Source organism: Colobus angolensis, unplaced genomic scaffold, assembly GCF_000951035.1.
Source record: "Colobus angolensis palliatus isolate OR3802 unplaced genomic scaffold, Cang.pa_1.0 Scaffold1, whole genome shotgun sequence".
In the NCBI taxonomy this organism is placed as follows: Eukaryota; Metazoa; Chordata; class Mammalia; order Primates; family Cercopithecidae; genus Colobus; species Colobus angolensis.
Window position 1 is genome coordinate 2,317,035 of NW_012110918.1, and position 19,081 is coordinate 2,336,115.

Sequence of the window (19,081 nt, forward strand, 5' to 3'; positions counted from 1 at the left end):
TTACCTTCCATTCTTTTTGCCATTACTTTTGTACCAACCTTAATAGATACTTATTTTTTTCTGAACCATTTGAGAGTAAGTTGCAGAGTTAATGCTTCTTTACACCTAGGTAATTCCATGTGTATTTCCTGAACATAAGGACATCCCCCGGTACTGTGTACTTTTAAAAATGACTCCAGCAAGCTAGGTATATAGTGCAGGGGCTCTGCAGGTGAAAGAAGGAGGGAGGGTCCCCGGCATGGCTGTGTCACAGATCACATACCATAGGCAGCCTGGGCCACGTCTCATCAGTTCTCTAGGGTGGCAGGCAGCTTCATTCTCTTGGCCTTTCTGTTGGGCCAGTAACAATGATGCCAATTAAAATTGAGATCTCAAAATGGGAAGGTTTGTCGGCAACATACAAACACTAACCAGCCTTTGGAGACTACGGAAGTCACATCGTGCTGTATCTAGGTTTGATTTAAGCCTCGACGCTAGTCTAAGACAGCACCTTTTACTTGGCTAATTAGAAGCAAAAGCAGTTTTTCCTATTCTTTAATCATTACTCTCTCAAATACTTTGCTTAGCAGAGAAATCGGAAGAAATGAGACATTTAAACTAATAATCACTATAAATAAGCATGGCTGTTGCAAGCCTCGGGGAGCTTCAGTGATGAGTGATGACATAAATACAGACCCTGTGTACATCAAATGGTATGAATTGACAGGTTTCCATTGTTGGCAGTGAAGGTTTCCAGGAACTATGGCCATTACAACTTTTCTTGGAAAAAGAGCTTCAAATCCTCTAAATCTGGCCATTAACATAAAGACCAAATGGAGTACATGTTTTTATTCCGTAGATGACAGCCGGCAATAAGCCAGAACCTTCACCCTCATACACACGTGACTCTCACACCTAAGGAATCCCCTCATTTAATGTGTGGCTTTTGGCCTCTATCAGCAAACTCATCAACGGAATCGGCCTTCCTCCAGAACAGAGTTTTCCCTTTCTGAGATAATGCTGCAGCGCAGTAGGTGAGCTGAGTACTGTTTAAGTTTGTCAGAGAAACCAAAGACTGTATGAAGTTGGCAGGAGGTGAAAGGGGTCCCAGTCCCTTTTAAAAATTACTATTAACATGTTCTCTCTATCTGGTGAAACGAACAGTTAAGTGGTAGAGAAGGACATAAATGAAAAGGTATCTCCCCAACTACTGGTCCTTCTCTTCATGATCTTTTCTGTAGCCTTCTAGAAAGTTGCTGTGTGTGTAAACATATACACAGATGAGGTTGTGCCATGTTACACACCCTTGCATCTTTCACTTAGCAATGTGTCCGGGAGGTGTTTCTGCATCGGCTCTCGTGGGTTTATAGCATTCTTTACGTGTCCATTCCTGATTCTGGACTTCCAAGGCCAGGAACTGACTATTCTCCAAATCCTCTCCTTTGTCCGTTCTTATTCTCCAGACTTTGTGTACCAAAATGCACTGGCTTCAGTGGGCTTCCAGGTCCTCGGTGAGCACGTTTCCAGAACCTTGGGTGACTAAATGAGCAAACTAACCCCACTTTATAACCCTTAACCGTGTGTCCCTGCTTGTGTTGGTCATGCACGAAGCCCGCTCCCTGAGCATGCTAATCTTCAGAGAAAGGGCAGACCAATGGCCAGACCCCTTGCTGGATGGCTCCTTAGTATGGACATTACCTCCCAGGGAGCCCAAGCGATACACGCCAGCCCGTTTCTGCTGTTGGTTATTTAACTTAAATGAAGACGCTGTGCAACCACGAGTTGGAGAGCTGTGCAGATGGTGGCGGTGTGGTTGCTATGTGCTCCACTTTACCCCAGCACTGGGACTTGAAATACAAGTGAGGGTTCCCCTACGATGAAGCACATCCTGCCTTTGGTCATCATAAGGGATAGCTCCCACCTCGTTAGGTTTCCTTTCTCCACAGTCTTGCAACATTCCTTTACTCTTTCTTTGTTCTGCATCCTTCCTCCTCTTCTGGGTTTTGTTTGGTTTTGCTTTTTAACGGCAGTGTTTTGAACTACTCATATTTCCCATAATTCCCATAGCTGTGACCACGGGGTTGTATTCTACACGACTGAGACACCGAGGTAAAGGGCAGGGGTGAGACCAACACGTGTATTGCTCATGCCCAGAGACCTCTCACAGGTAAGAATCAGCCACAAAGCCAACTCCTGCATTTCATCTCAGTCTCCCCCACACCCTATCACAGAAGGAAAGGGGCTGTGAGCATTGAGCAGTGTGTTTGCCACACAAGGCTTCAGTGGGGGCACATTGCAATCCCAGATTCCACCCAGAGTCCACATCATTCATGTTTCGTAACATCTTTACCACACCTGATTTATCTTGGGTTCGTTGCATTCATTGACAGTTTGACCAAATGGGTAGGAATATCAAAAATGACAAAGGAGTTCAATCCTGAATCCAGAGATCAGAAAGAGGGAGGTAGCTTATTAATAACGTTTACTCATCCCTCAGGTATCAATCACATGCCTTTTACATGTTGGCGCTTGCTTCACAGGGTGTACCTTATGTCTGTCCTGCCTCCTCATTGAGGAAGGGCCTCATGCCCGCTAGTTCCCTGGATCCTCACAACAGCCTGGGAAGGTGGATGGTCACATCCCCATCTTACCTTCACAGAGAGATGCATTGAGTTTGCCAAAGCTATACATTGGGGCTGTTGATCTCTGGCCACATCCTTCTCCCCTCTGTGTCCCCACTTTCCCTTGGGTGCCGACATCGCCTGGTCTCAGGGAGTTCAAGAGTCACACGCCGACTGGTTGGGTCTGACCACCCCCTGATGTCCTCTTCCCCTTTATCTCTGTCCCATACCCATCGTGTGGTACCCATCACATCCCAGAGGGCAAAAGCCTCAGTCGGCGAAAGACGCGGGTGACCTTTGGAGGTGGAGATAGTGCACACCCAGCCCAGTTTCGCTCACAAGGTATAAATGTTACTTTTAGCGGCCATGTGCTGTTGGGTGGTCTAGAGCTCTGAGGCCATGGACAACCACACCTGCCTGCTGTCACAGACTGCTGTAGAGGCTGCCCTTCCAATGGCGGTGGTGATTACCTGCCTGCCTCATCCCTGAGGAGTGGCGGGAGGCTGCCTGCAGTCATCTTGTACTCATTCACTTGGCGTTCGTGCAGTCATGCTTGGTGCCCCTCAGCCCTCTTTGCCTTTTCTTGCTGCCTGCTCAGCTCCAAGATGGCACCTGAGGCCGTTGCCCATCAAGCTCATGGTGATGAGTAAGGTTAGATCATTGATAATAGGAAGAATCTCTTCCATATTAGAAATGCAGTAGCTTCTTGAATCTACTGCTTTTCCTTTCTCCAAGGATCCAGAAATCTCTGGTTTTCATTGTCTTTTTCAGTAGGAGGTGGTGGTGGTGGTGGTGACGGTGATGGTGGTGGTGATGGTGATGGGGGTAGTTTTCCACATTAACATCTTGGAAAACGAGTAGTTCAAGATCTTCTCCAATTTGACTGATAGTAGATTGTCTATTTCCAGGGCTACTTTTGCAAAGAGCTGTGGAAGGCTCATTTATAACACATTGGCAGACCTTCTGTGGTGGAAAAGGAAATGATATTTCTCACCACGCCGAATCTGGAGTAGAAATAGCTGTGCTGCCCCCTGGCTCTTGGTGGGGCGAAGGAGACTTCTTTGTGGCTTGATTTCCTTAAGAATAAAAAGTTCTTGAGTCTCGGAGCAGATCTAACCCTCAGGTCATCCTGCAGCCCTTCCAGGCTTTCTTCCCCTGCTTGCTAAGATCCACCCATGGCTCATTTCTGTCCCGTGGTTGATGTGGCTGAACTTCAGTGGTTCAGTTTCTACTCTTCGCCCTCGGCCTGTGCCTGCCTCTTGTCTCTCCACCGAAGAGAACCAATTTAAGAAAAGCTTTCGTTTGTTAAAGTGAGATTTCTCCCTCTTTGAGTTCAAGGAAAATTCCAGAGAGATTTACAGTGAGAAAGAAGAGGAAGGTGTTTCCAGCAGTGAGCAGTTTTGAGACCAGCTGCGCTCAGTGTGACTGCAGGGCAGCAACTGGGTTGATCTAGGCTCCACAACTTCCCCCTTAGCTCTGCAGACCTCAGCACAGGCAGAACACGAGCCCTTAACCAGGAAGGGATTTTTGTTCCATTTTATCATAGTACTTAGCTTTTCAAGCAGTGGGCACCCTCAGGAGTGACCTTTCTCTGGACACCAGCTTTAGAATTGGATGCCCTCAAGCCTCCCTCTCCAGGCTTCTCAGTGGGAAGGTTTCTGTGGTCCCCTTTTTAGAGCTTGGGAGATCTCCTTTGAGTTTGCTTTTTATTTTTCCTTGGCAGTAAAGCCATGGCTTTTGGAAACGTCCCATTGGACAATGATTCGTGAATGCCATAAAGACGGGACTAAAATGCCATAAAGATGGGACTGAAAGGGTCAGACCTGTGTACTCTTTTCGCAGAACACATTGATAAATTTAGAGCAGGACAGACATCCAGCCTAGACATCTAGTCTATCTGTGCAGCCCTAAATTCATCCAATGTGTTCTGTGAAAAAGGGAGAGAACTTTTTTTTTTTTTTTTTAGATGGAGTCTCGCTCTGTCGCCCAGGCTGGAGTGCAGTGGCACGATCTGGGCTCACTGCAAGCTCCGCCTCCCGGTTTCACGCCATTCAGGGAGAGAACATTTTACATTGGCTTGCTTTGCTCGTCCTTTTGGGGACTCATGTCCTTTTATTATATTTTTTCCAGAAATTCCGTCTTGCTCATCTTTGCATGGTTAGTGAGTATCAGGAGAAGCACAGATGATCTCTTATTAAAGGACCACACATCCCAGCCTCTGGGAGCCCTGATCGTAGGTTCACTTGAATTCTTATAGGCAATGAGTACTGATGAATCAGGTTCCAAAAGGATGTTCCCAAAGCCAGCTCCACAGAGCTGTCACACTTGCTCCAAATGCTTTTGCCTTGGGACTTCTGCCACTTCTCCATTGTCCACTCTTGCATACAGCTGCTCCTGCCCAATTCCCTACTTTGGCTTCATGTCTGCCCTCACACGGATCTTAGGACCTACTCAGCCTCACACGATAGTCTTGGTATATCCCAGAGTTTCTCGGCGGCAGGATTGTTGACATTTTCAGCCAATCATTCTTTGGGGCAGGGGCAGTGTCCTGGGCCTTGTAGGGTGTTCCACACCATCCCTGGCCTCTATCCCCTAGATGCCAGGCTCGTCCCGTCCAAGTCATGACGACCAAAAATGGGTTCCCTGGGGGCAGAATCATCCCTGGTTGAGAACCACTGGTATATCCAGAGGAGGGCTATTTCTTTGGCTGTTGTCATCATCACAGCAGCATCTGAATGTGGAATTCCAAGGAAAGTTGGTTTCTATTTGTTTTAACTGATGAATTAAGTACAGACTCCCGATTAATTCCTAGGAAGAAACAGCGTGCCCTTATTTATTTTTCAAAGAGCCTTTCTTGGTGTTTGCAAATGGCCTATACACATAGGGTAATGTGAATTGCAGATTCTGCCTCTGCTGACCTTGGCTTTGAGGTGCTTTGTGCTCTTCCAAGGAAATATACCATGGACACGTGGGGTGTGAGAGTGCAAGCTTTGCTACCCCACGTGTGAGAGGCAGGACGGATGTGACAGTAAGCCTCATGTCTGTATGGCTCCGCAGAGTAACTTGAAAGCACAGAGATAGCCCCTGCCTCTCATCCCCTCTGCCCCACCACACATGTCACCCACATACTCACCATTCATTGCGGTGTGAAATCTCCTTGGGTGAAGAGTAGGTGGTCGCTTATTAAAATGCAAATAAGCCCAGAGGCCAGGTGCAGTGGCTCACGCCTGTAATCCCAACACTTTGGGAGGCCAAGGCCAGCAGATTGCTTGAGCTCAGGAGTTTAAGACCAGGCTGAGCAACGTGGTGAAACCCTGTCAATACAAAAAATAGCCAGGTGTGGTGGTGTGCACCTGCAGTCCCAGCTACTCAGGAGGCTGAGGTGGGAGGAACAGTTGCGCTCAGGCGGTTGAGGCTGCAGTGGGTCATGCTCACTCCACTGCACACCAGCCTGGGTGACAGAGTGAGACCCTGTCTCAAAAAAGAAAAAAAAAATTAGTAAACCCAGAAAGGAAAGCTGTCTGTCATAAAAACCTTACTTTGAATTTATGACATGCTTTCCACTTCAACAGGTCCTTAGGAGCAGGTTTTATTTGATGAAAAGTAGGTGGGAAAAGGGTAATGAAAGTAGCTTCATGGCCGGGCATGGTGGCTCATGCCTGTAATCCCAGCTACTCGGGAGTCTGAGGCAGGAGAATCACTTGAACCCAGGAGGCAGAGGTTGCAGTGAGCTGAGATCATGCCACTGCACTCCAGTCTGGGCAACAGAGCAAGACTCTGTCTCAAAACAAAAAAAGGTTCTCAAGCACACCTCCTAGAAGAGAAAGTGTGAAAAAGGAGCTGAGAAAGCACAGCCCGTGAGACTCAACTGCCTTATAAAAACACTAGCAGCACGCGCGGCCTCTCGCCTCTGCTGGGCTCTGTGCAAAACCCCATACATTTCACCTTCATGACAGCCTTGGCAGGAGGTGTGATGATTCTCCTAGTGTTACAGATGAGCAAACTGGGTGGACCCCACTTCACAGTTAATCCCGAGCTATTCTCTGTTAGAGACCCAAGGATGCCTAGTTAGTTTGAAACATGTGCTAGCTCAGCGTGAATTCATATTGGCCCTGTGGTGCTAGCAGCAGGTCCCAGGGCAATAATTGGCAACATCTTGAAAACCATTCTTAGGATCCTCAGTGAAACTCTTCCTGCTTTAGAATCACCCTGGGCTTTTGGGGAGTTCAACATGCCACTACCCTTGTGGGTGGCTGACAAAGTGAAGAGACACCCCTTCCCCACTTTTGGGGTCAGGCTACCAAGCCATGCTGCCTAAGCGGCTATGTGTCTCAGAGACTCCAATGCAGCAGTTCTGCCTGCAGCCTCGATGCGCACAGAGCACCCCAGTGGACCCTGGAAGAGAGGAAGAGCCGACACAGCAGGCCTCTCCCTGCCTCCCCAGGGTGCCATACAAACCACCTCCAGCCTGAGACCACCCTGCAAATGAGCTCCAGTCATCCAGCCTGCCCGCTGGCCAGCTGTGTCTAGGTGTGCTAAATCCTAGCTGGGCCAGGTGCAAATCTCCCAGCCTTGCCGCCACACCTACCTCATATCGCTTGAAGCTTAATTTAGGGGCTGGGGTTGCTAGAGCAGCCCAGGAGGAAGGCAAGGATAACACAGTTTTTCATTACAAATATTGCGGCAAAGAACCAGATGTCGGCAGTAACTCAGCCCCCTCGCTTGGTCCAGGGGTAACTGCCTGCAGCCCCAGCCAACATCCTGGCCTTTGGACACGGAGCTGTGACTGACAGCCCCGCGTGCGTGGCTTCCATGCTGTCAGCTCCGCTTGCTCGGTGAGGTGGACGTGAGGGGACAGGGGCTGTCCCCTTGTTGCTGCCTCATTGCCAGCCTTGCATTCCCACCCAGGGCTTCTGTTCGGGGTATTTCGAGATTTATAGTTGGGTAACTCCTCGTTGTCTGCTGTGCCTGGCTTTTAAATCCAATAGGCCTGCAAGTCTTCCAAGATTCCTCCTGCCTAACCAGCGCTGAGTTCCCCAGGGCCGTGCCCCTCCCCAGAGAGGGCCCCCGGAGAGCTGCTGTGCATTGTCATGTGGACTGACCTTTCCTTCTTTTTGTCTTTTCTCCACAGTGCGGCAAAGGAGCAGAAAACTTTGACAAGTTCTTCACACGAGGGCAGCCCGTCTTAACACCGCCTGATCAGCTGGTTATTGCTAACATAGACCAGTCTGATTTTGAAGGGTTCTCGTATGTCAACCCCCAGTTTGTGCACCCCATCTTACAGAGTGCAGTATGAAACTCACCAGCGAGAACAAATGCCTCCCCAGCCCCCAGCCCTCCCCACGGTGGGAAGTGATCCTTAACCCTAAAATTTTAAGGCCACAGCCTTGTGTCTGATTCCATATGGAGGCCTGAAAATTGTAGGGTTATTAGTCCAAATGTGATTAACTGTTCAGGGTCTCTCTCTTACAACCAAGAGCATTATCTTAGTGGAAGATGGTACGTCATGCACGGTGTCCGGTTTAATTCTGTAGAAGTTACGTCTGCCTCTAGGTTAACCCTTCCAAGAAAGCAAGCAGACTGTTGCCCCATTTTGGGTACAATTTGATATACTTTCCATACCCTCCATCTGGATTTTTCACCATCGGAATCCCCCAACCAGAGATGTTAAAATGAGCCTATCCCATCCCAGGGGGCTGGAAACATCTCCACCCAAGACGTCTTGGAATCCAAGAACAGGAAGCCAAGAGAGTGAGCAGGGAGGGATTGGGGGTGGGTGAGGCCTCGAAATACCCTCTGCGTCCGTTCTCTGCCTCCATGGAAACAGCCCCTAGAATCTGAAAGGCCAGGATGAGCCTAATCACTGTTCCCAAACATTGACAAATCCTAACCCAACCATAGTCCAGCAGTTACCAGTTTAAACAAAAAAACCCTCAGATGAATGTTGGGTGAATCTGTCATCTGGTACCCTCCTTGGCTGATAATTGTCTTGATACTTTCATTCTTTGTAAGAGGCCAAATCGTCTAAGGACGTTGCTGAACAAGCATGTGAAATCATTTCAGATCAAGGATAAGCCAGTGTGTATGTACGTTCATTTTAATCTCTGGGAGATTATTTTTCAATCCAGGGTGCCATCAGTAATCATGCCACTACTCACCAGTGTTGTTCGCCAACAGCCACCCCCCACACACCAATATTTTGCTGCCTACCTTGTTATCCTTCTCAAGAAGCTGAAGTGTACGCCCTCTCCCCTTTTGTACTTATTTATTTAATAGGCTGCACTGTCGTTTATGAAAGTACGATGCACAGTAACTTACTGGAAGTATTGAGTCTAGCATCAGCCCCTACTGATTGATTTTCCTCCCTTCTCTAGCCCTGGATGTCCGCTTAGGGATAAAAATAATACGGTTTTGATTCCCATTTCTAGTACGCCTGGAGCTGTAGAATCAGGAAACCCGGATGCCTAACAGCTCAAAGATGTTTTATTGCTAGAAGGATTTTAATATGTTTTGCAAATGCATCATGCAATGAATTTTGCATGTTTATAATAAACCTTAATAACAAGTGAATCTATATTATTGATATAATCGTATCAAGTATAAAGAGAGTATTATAATAATTTTATAAGACACAATTGTGCTCTATTTGTGCAGGTTCTTGTTTCTGATCCTCTTTTCTAATTAAGTTTTAGCTGAATCCGTTGCTTCTGTGCTTTCCCTCCCCGCACATGGGCACTGTATCAGATAGATTAATTTTTAAATGTAGATAAAATTTCAAAAATGAATGGCTACTTTACATGATAGATTAGGCTCTTACTACGTGTGTGTGTATATATATATATATTTGATTCTATCTGCAAACAAATTTTTATGGGCGAGGACTATTTTTGAGCTGACACTCCCTCTTGGTTTCTTAATGCCACCTTTCATCCCAGTTCCTCTGCCACTCTTCCTCTTGGGGACAACAGGAAGTGTGTGATTGCGGTCTGCCTAGTACACTGGTGCACGTGTGGCGTTGCTGCAGCACCTGGGCTGACCTTTGTGTGTCCGTGTGTGTGTGTTTCCTTCTTCCCTTCAGCCTGCGACTGTTGCTGACTCCAGGGGTGGGACGGATGGGGAGACTCCCCTCTTGCTGTGTGTACTGGACACGCAGGAAGCGTGCTGTCTTGCTGCCTCTGTGACGACCTGTCGCTTGCTCCAGCACGCACAGACTTCATGAGACCAACACAGCCGTGTCCTGCAGGCACCAGCACCTGCTTTTCAGAGGCCGCGGACTTCCTTCCAGCCGTTGTGGCACTGGCCTTTCCAGCCTTGGGAGGAGCACGCTGCTTTGGTGAGACACCCCCCGTGCAAGGTCCTCAGAGGAGCCAGGTTCTACCACAAACAGAAAGAGAGTGAAAGTAGCTGTCGGTCCTTGTAGAGAGCCACTCTGTTCCGTCCCAGAAGCATCTCCCAGCTAAGCTCGCCTTATTTTTCTCCTCTGGCTGTTTGCCTGAAGTTCACAGAACATACACCCATGAAAGGCTTTTTGAGGTGAGAGGCTCAGGTGGTCCTGGCAACCCTGAGTAGAAGGAGAGACGGGGTAGGGAATGGGCCCGGCCAGAAAAGAGCTACTTCTTCTGCCATCTTTTATGCACCATAGACATCAAGACTCCAGGGGGGCCTGGCTCCCCTGTCCCTGCGGCCCTGCGGCTCAGTGCACAATCTGGGTTCGTGTCCTGACCAGGTGCACCTCCTTTGATCCGAGGGGAAAGGGACTGGTTTATAGAAAGAGCCTAGGAGACAAAAAGGGCCGGTCCCCCTGCCCAGAATGGAGCAGCAGCAGGACGGACCCCCATGAGGCCCCCAGAGAGGAGGAAGGTCCCATGGAGGAGCACATGGGGTTAGGGATCCTTGTTCAGCACCCCAAATGGCCTGTGTGTTCTAAGCAAGCAGCAGGCTCAGGCCTTCCCTGCAACCCCATCACCCACAAGTTTGTTTCTCTAGGAAACACATTCAACCATCTCAGCCGGCTGTTATTCCCTCAGACTGTGTGGCAAAGTTTCCCAAGAAAATGGCCCGACGGGGGTGCCCAGCACACTGCCTGAGGGACAGCAGACCCCAGAACAAACCCCGGGGGCAAACAGTCAAAATCAGGGCCTGGTGCAGTGTTGTCATGTGGAACCTGCTTTATCCATTGCTGAGTGTTGAATGTGGGTAATGGTTAGGGCTTTACAGATCTCAGCAGCCCAAGACTGTTACTGTCGGGCTGTCATGTAGATAACCATGAGCAATGGCTCGCCTCAGAATCAGTTTGTAATATTCTATGGTACTGGCCCCTTCGTGGGCATTGTGTGAAATGAGATGGTGGCGAGGGGTGCGCTGTGGAACTGCCGCAGCCACGTGTGAGGTATCTGGGGGACCCTTTGGGAAGTCCTTGCTCCTGAGCACGACCTGATTGCCAGGGCCTGCAGAGGTCTAGGCCACCAGGCAGAATCTAGCACCGTCCAAATCCCCGCGGGACCCATGGAGCCATGACCACAGCAGGCCGTTCACACGGCTCTGCATTCTTTCCTTGGAAGGTGGCCGCTCCTGGGTGGCAGAGCCTTTCCCCGAGGCTGCAGGCCATGGGCTGGCAGCCCATCTCTTGGCATTTCAATTGAAGGTCACCAGGTGCTCGCTTTGAAAGGAAGTCACTGGAATGCTGCCGGGGGCCACCCTCCGAGGTTAATGCGAGTCCCACATCCAGGCAAGAACTAATTCAAAAGGCAGATCGGAAACCACAGGAGTCAAAATGATTGCTCCAGCAGCGCTCCCCTTCCTTTCATCCCCTGGCCTCGTGTGGTCCATGCAGAGCCACTGTCTGCCCTTTCTGAGGCCATGTATTAGACCTTCTTATTCCGAATTTTAATAGAAAACCATGGGACCAAGAGCTCTGGAAGCCTGGCCGGAAAGACCAAGATTCAGGCTAACCCAGCAAATGATTGTTGAGCACCTCTGTGAACCAAAGTCCTTAGGCGAGTGTGGTGACTTCCTGGAAGGAGGGTGCAGACTTCCAGAGAACCCCCACGGACGTGCTGAGAAGAGAGGGAGGCGGGGGCTGCAGTCAGGAAGGAGCCAGAGAAGAACAGGGTTTGGGTGCATCCAGAAATATGCCTGCAGTAGGAGGGAGAGGAAGGGGTGCCACTGTCAACGGCTTCCCATCGGAGGTGGTTGGTGCAGATGGAAGTTTCCGTCTGCTGGCCCTCAAGAGAGTGTTTTGCCAGGGACACAGTCTGTTCCTCCTCAGAAAAAACCCCCCAAATGCTAACAACATCCCCACCAGCTGCTGGAAGCCCCTTTCCCCTCCCCACCTTGAAGTAGCTCATAGTTCTTGGGCAGAGCCAGACCATCCAGCGTACCCCAGAGGCCAGTAGGTTCCTGCCCATTTTCCTCTCTGGCTTCCTGCCAAGAATTATGGCAGCTGAGGATAAATGGAGAAGTCGTAAAACCAACTAACACCGCACAACTGACAACTAACACCACACAACTAACACTGCAGTTCCCACCTGGTTCCACTTAGGAGACATTTCAGAGGTTTTTGTTTTTGTTTTTGTGTTTTGCTGGTTTTTGTTTTCTCAGTACTGAAAAGAGAAAAAGTGACAGTCTTGTATTTTTAGAAGCCTCAGAAAGGTGATACCATCTGACAGTCATTTTCTCACTTTGGTCTTCTGAAGTCACCTATTTCTTGTGTGTACATATCACACCATTTCCTTTTTCTTTATAACCCAACAAGGGTAGGAGTGCCTATTTCCCCTGCTGGGCACACCAGACAATCGTAATCACAAAACAGACGCTGAGCCGGGGGCCCAAAGGCTGTGATCGTGAGAGTTACCAGGACAGCAGTAGGCATGACAGTCACCAGGAAGGACAAGGGCGCCCTGTTAGTGGCCACACACCAGTTTGACAAGGAGTGTTGCAAAATTTATTTTTATTTTTTTGAGACGGAGTTTTACTCTTGTTGCCCAGGTTGGAGTGCAGTGGCACGATTTCGGCTCACTGCAACCTCTGCCTCCCGGGTTCAAGCGATTCTCCTGCTTCAGCCTTCCAAGTAGCTGAGATTACAGGTGCCCCCCACCATGCCCAGCTGATCTTTGTATTTTCAGTAAAAATGGGATTTTGCCACGTTGACCAGGCTGGTCTTAAACTCCTGACCTCAGGTGATCCGCCAGCCTTGGCCTCCCAAAGTGCTAGGATTACAGGCATGAGCCACCATGCCCAGCCAGGACATTTTTGGTTTTTTGTTTGTTTTTTGTTTTGTTTGTTTTTTGAGACAGAGTCTTGCTCTGTCACCCAGGCTAGAGTGCAGTGGCACGATCTCAGTTCACTGCAACTTCCACCTCCCAGGTTCAAGCGATTCTCCTGCCTCAGCCTCCTGAGTAACTGGGACTACAGGTGCCCGCCACCACACCCAGCTAATTTTTGTGTTTTTAATAGAGATCGGGTTTCACCATGTTGGCCAGAATGGTCTTGAACTCCTGACCTCATGATCTGCCCACCTCAGCCTCCCAAAGTGCTGGGATTACAGGCATGAGCCACCATGCCCAGCCAAAATATTTTTTAAAAGTCATTTTCCTTAAGCTGCTTGGGCTCCATGTTGTGAAATGCACTGGACCGTCAACACTCCTGTCTCCTCCCATTCGGGCTGACGCAGTAGATCTAGGGAACGTTATCTGTTTCTGCTGTTAGAAGATCCAGAAAATTGGGAAGGTTACCTGATGTACACATGGATGAAGGCCGCCATCTAGAAATGGGGTCAACAGAATTGTGTTAATTCCATAGTGTCTGGGATTCTTTGGGAAGGTCAACAGCACGAATGGTTCTGACCCCTATGCCCCTCATCTATGTGATCAGGTGACAGTTAATAACTGTGGAGGTCACACTCAGCCATCCAACCGCCTTACAGTGACCCTACACAAAAGCCCGCAAATTCCAAAGACTTTTTCTTAACCTAAAGGAAGAAATGATTTGTTAATTCCAGTACAGCAACTGAATATACTGGGCCATTTGTACTTTTTTATAGAGAACTTTAATAATTCTTTAAAAATGAGTTTTTAGAATAAAGCGACTGACGATTTCCTAAGATTCCAATCCCCTGGAGGTTGTAGGAGGACTCAGCCTGGGTCAGCTGGAGCGCCCCCGACCTGCCCTCCCACTGCCAGATTGTCCCATGCTCCTAGGGTGTGGAGTCCACGTGGGAATGACCTACAAGTTCAGGTGGAACTTGTTGGCAGACTGATGCTCTGCAAGTTTTTAATAGACACTGGGGCAACTGCTTAAGGTTTAGAAACTTTCAAACCACAGGAAAGATATTTTTAGTGTCCCCTATCCAGAGGCAGCCCTGGAATAGGACTCCCAGGGGTTTCTGGGACCCCTTTCCTTGCTCCGTGAGGCTCTGTGGCCACCTTTTGGTGGGAGGAGGATGCTTCCTTGGCTCTGTGCCCAGACCCCCCTGGTCCCCAGGTCTCTCACATTGGGTGAAGATTCAGAGATGCCCTGTAAGGATTTTGCCCACTGGGCAACTCAGAAATACTTCGATCTCCCAAGATATAAGAGGCAGCAGCAAACGTGCCTATTGACGTCTGTTTCATAGTTATTGCTTATGCGAGTAGACAGAACCCTCCTTTTCAGAAAATAGGTGTCAAGTCCACTTTATAAGAACCTTTTTTTCTAAAATAAGATAAAAGGCGGCTTTGCATTTTCTGATTAAACGACTGTCTTTGTCAACTCTGCTTAACTTCAGGAGTATCCTTTCCTGTGATTGTAGACTTTTGTTGATATTCTTCCTGGAAGAATGTAATTCTTTTCTTGAAGGGTTGGTTTACTGGAATATTCCAAATCAATCATGAAGGCAGTTACTATTTTGAGTCTAAAGGTTTTCTAAATATTAACCTCACATCCCTTCTGTTAGGGTCTTTCAGAATATCTTTTATAAACAAAGCATTTGAAGTCATTGCTTTTGCTACATGATTTTTGTGTGTGAAGGACATACTACGTTTAAATCATTAATTGAAAAACATCACGTAAGACCCCAACTTTGTTTGGAGGAAGAGACGGAGGTTGAGGTTTTTCCTTCTGTATAAGCACCTACTGACAAAATGTAGAGGCCATTCAACCGTCAAACACCATTTGGTTATATAGCAGAGGAGATGGATGTATAAATTACTGCATTGCTTTTTTTCAGTTTGTATAACCTCTAATCTCCGTTTGCATGATACGCTTTGTTAGAAACATTAATTGTAGTTTGGAAGCAAGTGTGTATGAATAAAAATAATGATCATTCCTTTGTGTACTTGGCCTTATTTACATCCCTTTGCAGTATGGCAATTATTTTTCCTCCGGTGTTCAACAAATACCATTTGACTTCAGACACACTCCACAGAACACTTTCATCTCTTCACCTGTTTTTCAGGCATGACCCTCTATTTGTAGTGGCTTTTTTTTTTTTTTTTTTTTTACTTACTTAAAAAATATGTCTTTCTTTGAATCAAAGCCCAGACGGTGACTGGGACGGTGTTCTGGCAGGTCCTGCGTTCATTCATTCATGCACTGTTCACAGAGCGCCTGCTTAGGGCCAGGAGTTGTGTCAGGCCCTGGGGAAGAAGAGGCTGGCATGGTCCCTGACTGCACGGAGCTTACAGTCTTGTGCCCCAAACTGCAAGGGATGCCCAGCAACTGATGACATCATCCAAGGCTGGATGGTGCTCTTCCACTGGAAGGAACGATTCCAGAATGAATTCTGCTCAAGTCTTGAGACATTTTCTCCAGAAATAGTTACTTTTCACACATCCTGTTGGCCACACTGTGGATGCAGCTTCAGGACCATCCCCACTTTGAGTGTCAGCTGCCTCGTTCTGCATTTATTCACGGTTGAAAAATTGGGGGAAATGTTCAAATGTGGAACATTCAAAAATACCCAGCACTTAACAACTCAACGCAATGGAGGGAATTGTCCTCAAAAAGAATTAAAACAGGCTGGGCATGGTGGCTGACACCCATAATCCCAGCACTTTGGGAGGCCAAGGCAGGAGGATCACTTGAGGCCGGGAGGTCGATGCTGCAGTGAGCTACGATTGCACCACTGCACTCTAGCCTGGATGACAGAAGGAGACCTTGTCTCTTAAAAAAAAAAAAAAAAATTAGGCCGGGCGCATTGGCTCACGCCTGTAATCCCAGCACTTTGGGAGGCTGAGGCAGGCGGATCACAAGGTCAGGAGATCGAGACCACGGTGAAACCCCCATCTCTAATAAAAAAATACAAAAAATTAGCCGGGTGCGGTGGCGGGCGCCTGTAGTCTCAGCTACTCAGGAGGCTGAGGCAGGAGAATGGCGTGAACCCAGGAGGCGGAGCTTGCAATGAGCGCAGGTTGCGCCACGGCACTCCAGCCTGGGGGACAGAGCCAGACTCCATCTCAAAAAAAAAAAAAAAAATTAACAACAAACACCAAAGCCAAGATCCAACCTTGGCGAAGTCAATCTTTGCTGATTCCCTCACCTTTGGGGGATGCTCTCCCCTCGTGCTCATGGCTTCAACCCACTGCTGCCACCCTCCCTCCCATAGCCCCCTAATCCCGCACCTGCCTAGCCCAGCCTGTGCCTCCCAGCAGTCTGCATCCATACACATGCCTCCCTGAGCTCTCTTCCCTCTGCACCTTGCTCCAGCCAGATTACTCGAGTGTCAGCATCCTCTTGGTGGATTTTTCCATCCCTGAGATGCCGTGGTCACACTCAACCTCCTGGGAGTGAAGGGTCTTTCAGCTGCCAATGTGAGGGCTGGCGGGGAGGCTATTTTGAAGAAAAGCAAAGGTCAATTTTCAGGTCTTCAGAGCAATGTGGCCTCTGCCCCCCTGGGCTGGCCCTGACCTTCACTCTGGGTTGGTTGACCTCACATGTGTGTAGTTGTGGCTATTCCTCACGTTGCCCAGCAGAGTAGCTTACCATGGCCATTGAGCATGCTCTCTGCTTCCGCCAGTGTGCTGTTTTATTTTATTTCATTATGGCTGCAATGCGGAATGAAGCAGAGTGGGCCATCAAGCAGCATCCTCACAGGCAGCTAGTGACCCGAGGGACTGAGTAGCTCCACCCAAGTTTACCCCTGCAGGGAGGTCTCAGAGGCGTATCCAATATGGCTGGTCCTCCTGGCCCCACAGATGCAGCAGAGACAACCTGAGCACCAGGCAGTGGACAATTGCCCTTCCAGGGGCATTGTGTGCCACCCAAAGTGGATACTCAAAAACGAGTCCTGCCCAGTACTGGCCTCCCCGTCCCATGCCCACCACGCCCATCGAGTTCATGAGCAGGCACTGTTGGGTCTACTCTAAATCAGGGTTCTCGGTCAGAGGCCATGCAGACACCCACAGGGCACTTGGCAATGTCCGGAGACCGTTTTGGTTGTCATAACCAGAAGGAAGTTTTATTGGCATCGAGTGGGTAGAGGCCAGAGGTGCTACTAAACATCCCACCATGCACAGGATACCCCCAGCCCCCAACAAGGTGTCATCCCACCCAAATGTCGGTGCTGCCACTGTTACAAACCCTATTCTAAAACATACTCAGAGTTCCCCTTCTCTCCATCTCCCCTGTTCTTCCTCTCTGGCCTCCTTAACCCTCATGGCCCTCTCTGCTCAGCAGCCAGCAGGACCTTGCCTGAGCAGACCCTTCCCTGTTGAAAGCCCTCTGTGGCTCCCATCACCCAGCCTTCCCCATGGCCTTTCATCCTCACACGCCCAGCTCTGGGACCAAGGGTTCAATGGCCGGGAGAGAGAGTTCGGAGAGGTGCTAACTGGCTTTCTCTCTCTCTCTCCCCTGTGTGTGCGCGCACGTGTGTACATGCACACCCTTTCCCATGAGAGTAGAAGCTCTAAGAGGAGCCAGCTTGTCCATCCTGTTTGCTGCTACATCCCAGCACCTAGAGCAGAGCCTGGCAGATAACAGGAGCTCAAAATGTTTGTTGAATGACTAAGTCAATGAATGGATCCCAAGACTGCTCTGAGCCTAGCAACATGTTCCAGAAACCCTTACTAGGCCATGGGCTTTGCCCTGAAGGTGTTCACACACTAATGAAGGAGATAAGATATACACAAAATAACGAATTAAAGATCATCTCTCAAACTCATGATGAACTTCAGCCTAGGAAACACCAGTTCTCAACCCCTGTCCTTCAGCCCAGAATCTAGAGGCAATGGCTGCCTGTGGTTACACTTGAGTGATTATTTAACTCCCTGAGCTTCCTCCCTGCCCCTGGCTTATTGTGTGCTCTGGGGATGAAATTATGGTTCAGCTAAAATGCTCATGCACACGGGCAAAGGCCGAGGCCATCTATTTTCACACTCTGTCCCCATCCTGGGAGTGCACAACACAGAGAGCAGGGCGTTGCCTGCAGGGAGTGGGCGAGAAGTGCTTTTGGCTCTAAGAAAGCAGAACTGGATGTCTCCCCAAGATTCTTTTTTTAACAAAGCTAATTCAATAAATACATTGCAAAGAGGCCTATTCTAGGCATAAGGGGAGAAAGTGGAAAATGGTTCTAGAGAAATGAAAGAGCTAGTGGTGGGCTCAGGGACTCAACAGACAGGTGGAAATGGCACAAATCAAAAGTCTAAAGGGGGCTGTAAATGGCAGCCCGCAAGCTGTACGCAGACACATGCAAACACACATGCACACAGATGCACACACGCACACATGCACACACAGACACACACATGCACACACAGACACGCATGCACACAGACACACACCTGTGCACATACAGATGCACACACACTGATTGATTATCAGAAGTGTACCAGGCACTCTTCTAAGTTCTTTATGCGCATTTATTTAAAGCCCACAATGACAGCCCCTGCCCCCAGATAGGTGCCGTTTACTGTGTCCATTTTGCAGAAGAAAGGGAAGTCCAGGGAGCTTAAATAACAACATGTAGGTGAGCAACACCAGACAAATGGAGTCAACTGCAAGAGCAGAGATGTGAGCACACCAGATGCCTTCCTGGGGGAGGAGGCAGGGAGGCTGAGGTGCAATGGAAAGGCTGGAAAGGAGAGGTCCCAAACAAGCAGAGTCCAGCACGCAGGCAGGAGGGGAAGGGCTGGCATGCATGCAGTGCCTAGCTTGTCATCTGAACACACCCATCTCATTTAATCCTCATGGCACCTCCATCGGATGGAGGCCATTGTTCACATCTCAGAGATGGAGAAACTGAACCCCAAAGTAATTCACCAGCTTCCAGATACACAACTCCTAAGCAGCACAGCCAGACTGGGCACTGAGTCTGATCTTCCTAGCCTTGTCCCATGAGCGGGTCAGATGTAGCAATGGGAGGGGAACTTCAGGGCCAGACCCCACTGGGGGCCTTCTCCCCCACTGTGGACCTTTTCCCGCACTGTGGACCTTCTCCCCCACTGTGGACCTTCTCCCGCACTGTGGACCTTCTCCCCCACTGTGGACCTTCTCCCGCACTGTGGACCTTC

General features: G+C 49.0%; 1 protein-coding gene across 1 annotated transcript in view; it reads left to right on the forward strand.

The window, feature by feature from the left end:
* The window catches only part of PRKCA (protein kinase C, alpha), a 363,042-nt gene extending 353,868 nt beyond the window's left edge, over positions 1-9,174 (forward strand). The window contains exon 17 of the mRNA XM_011930418.1: positions 7,732-9,174. Coding sequence (XP_011785808.1) covers positions 7,732-7,896 — 165 coding nt within the window. The 3' untranslated portion in view covers positions 7,897-9,174. The remainder of the gene's footprint in view (positions 1-7,731) is intronic.
* Positions 9,175-19,081: the final 9,907 nt, after the last annotated feature.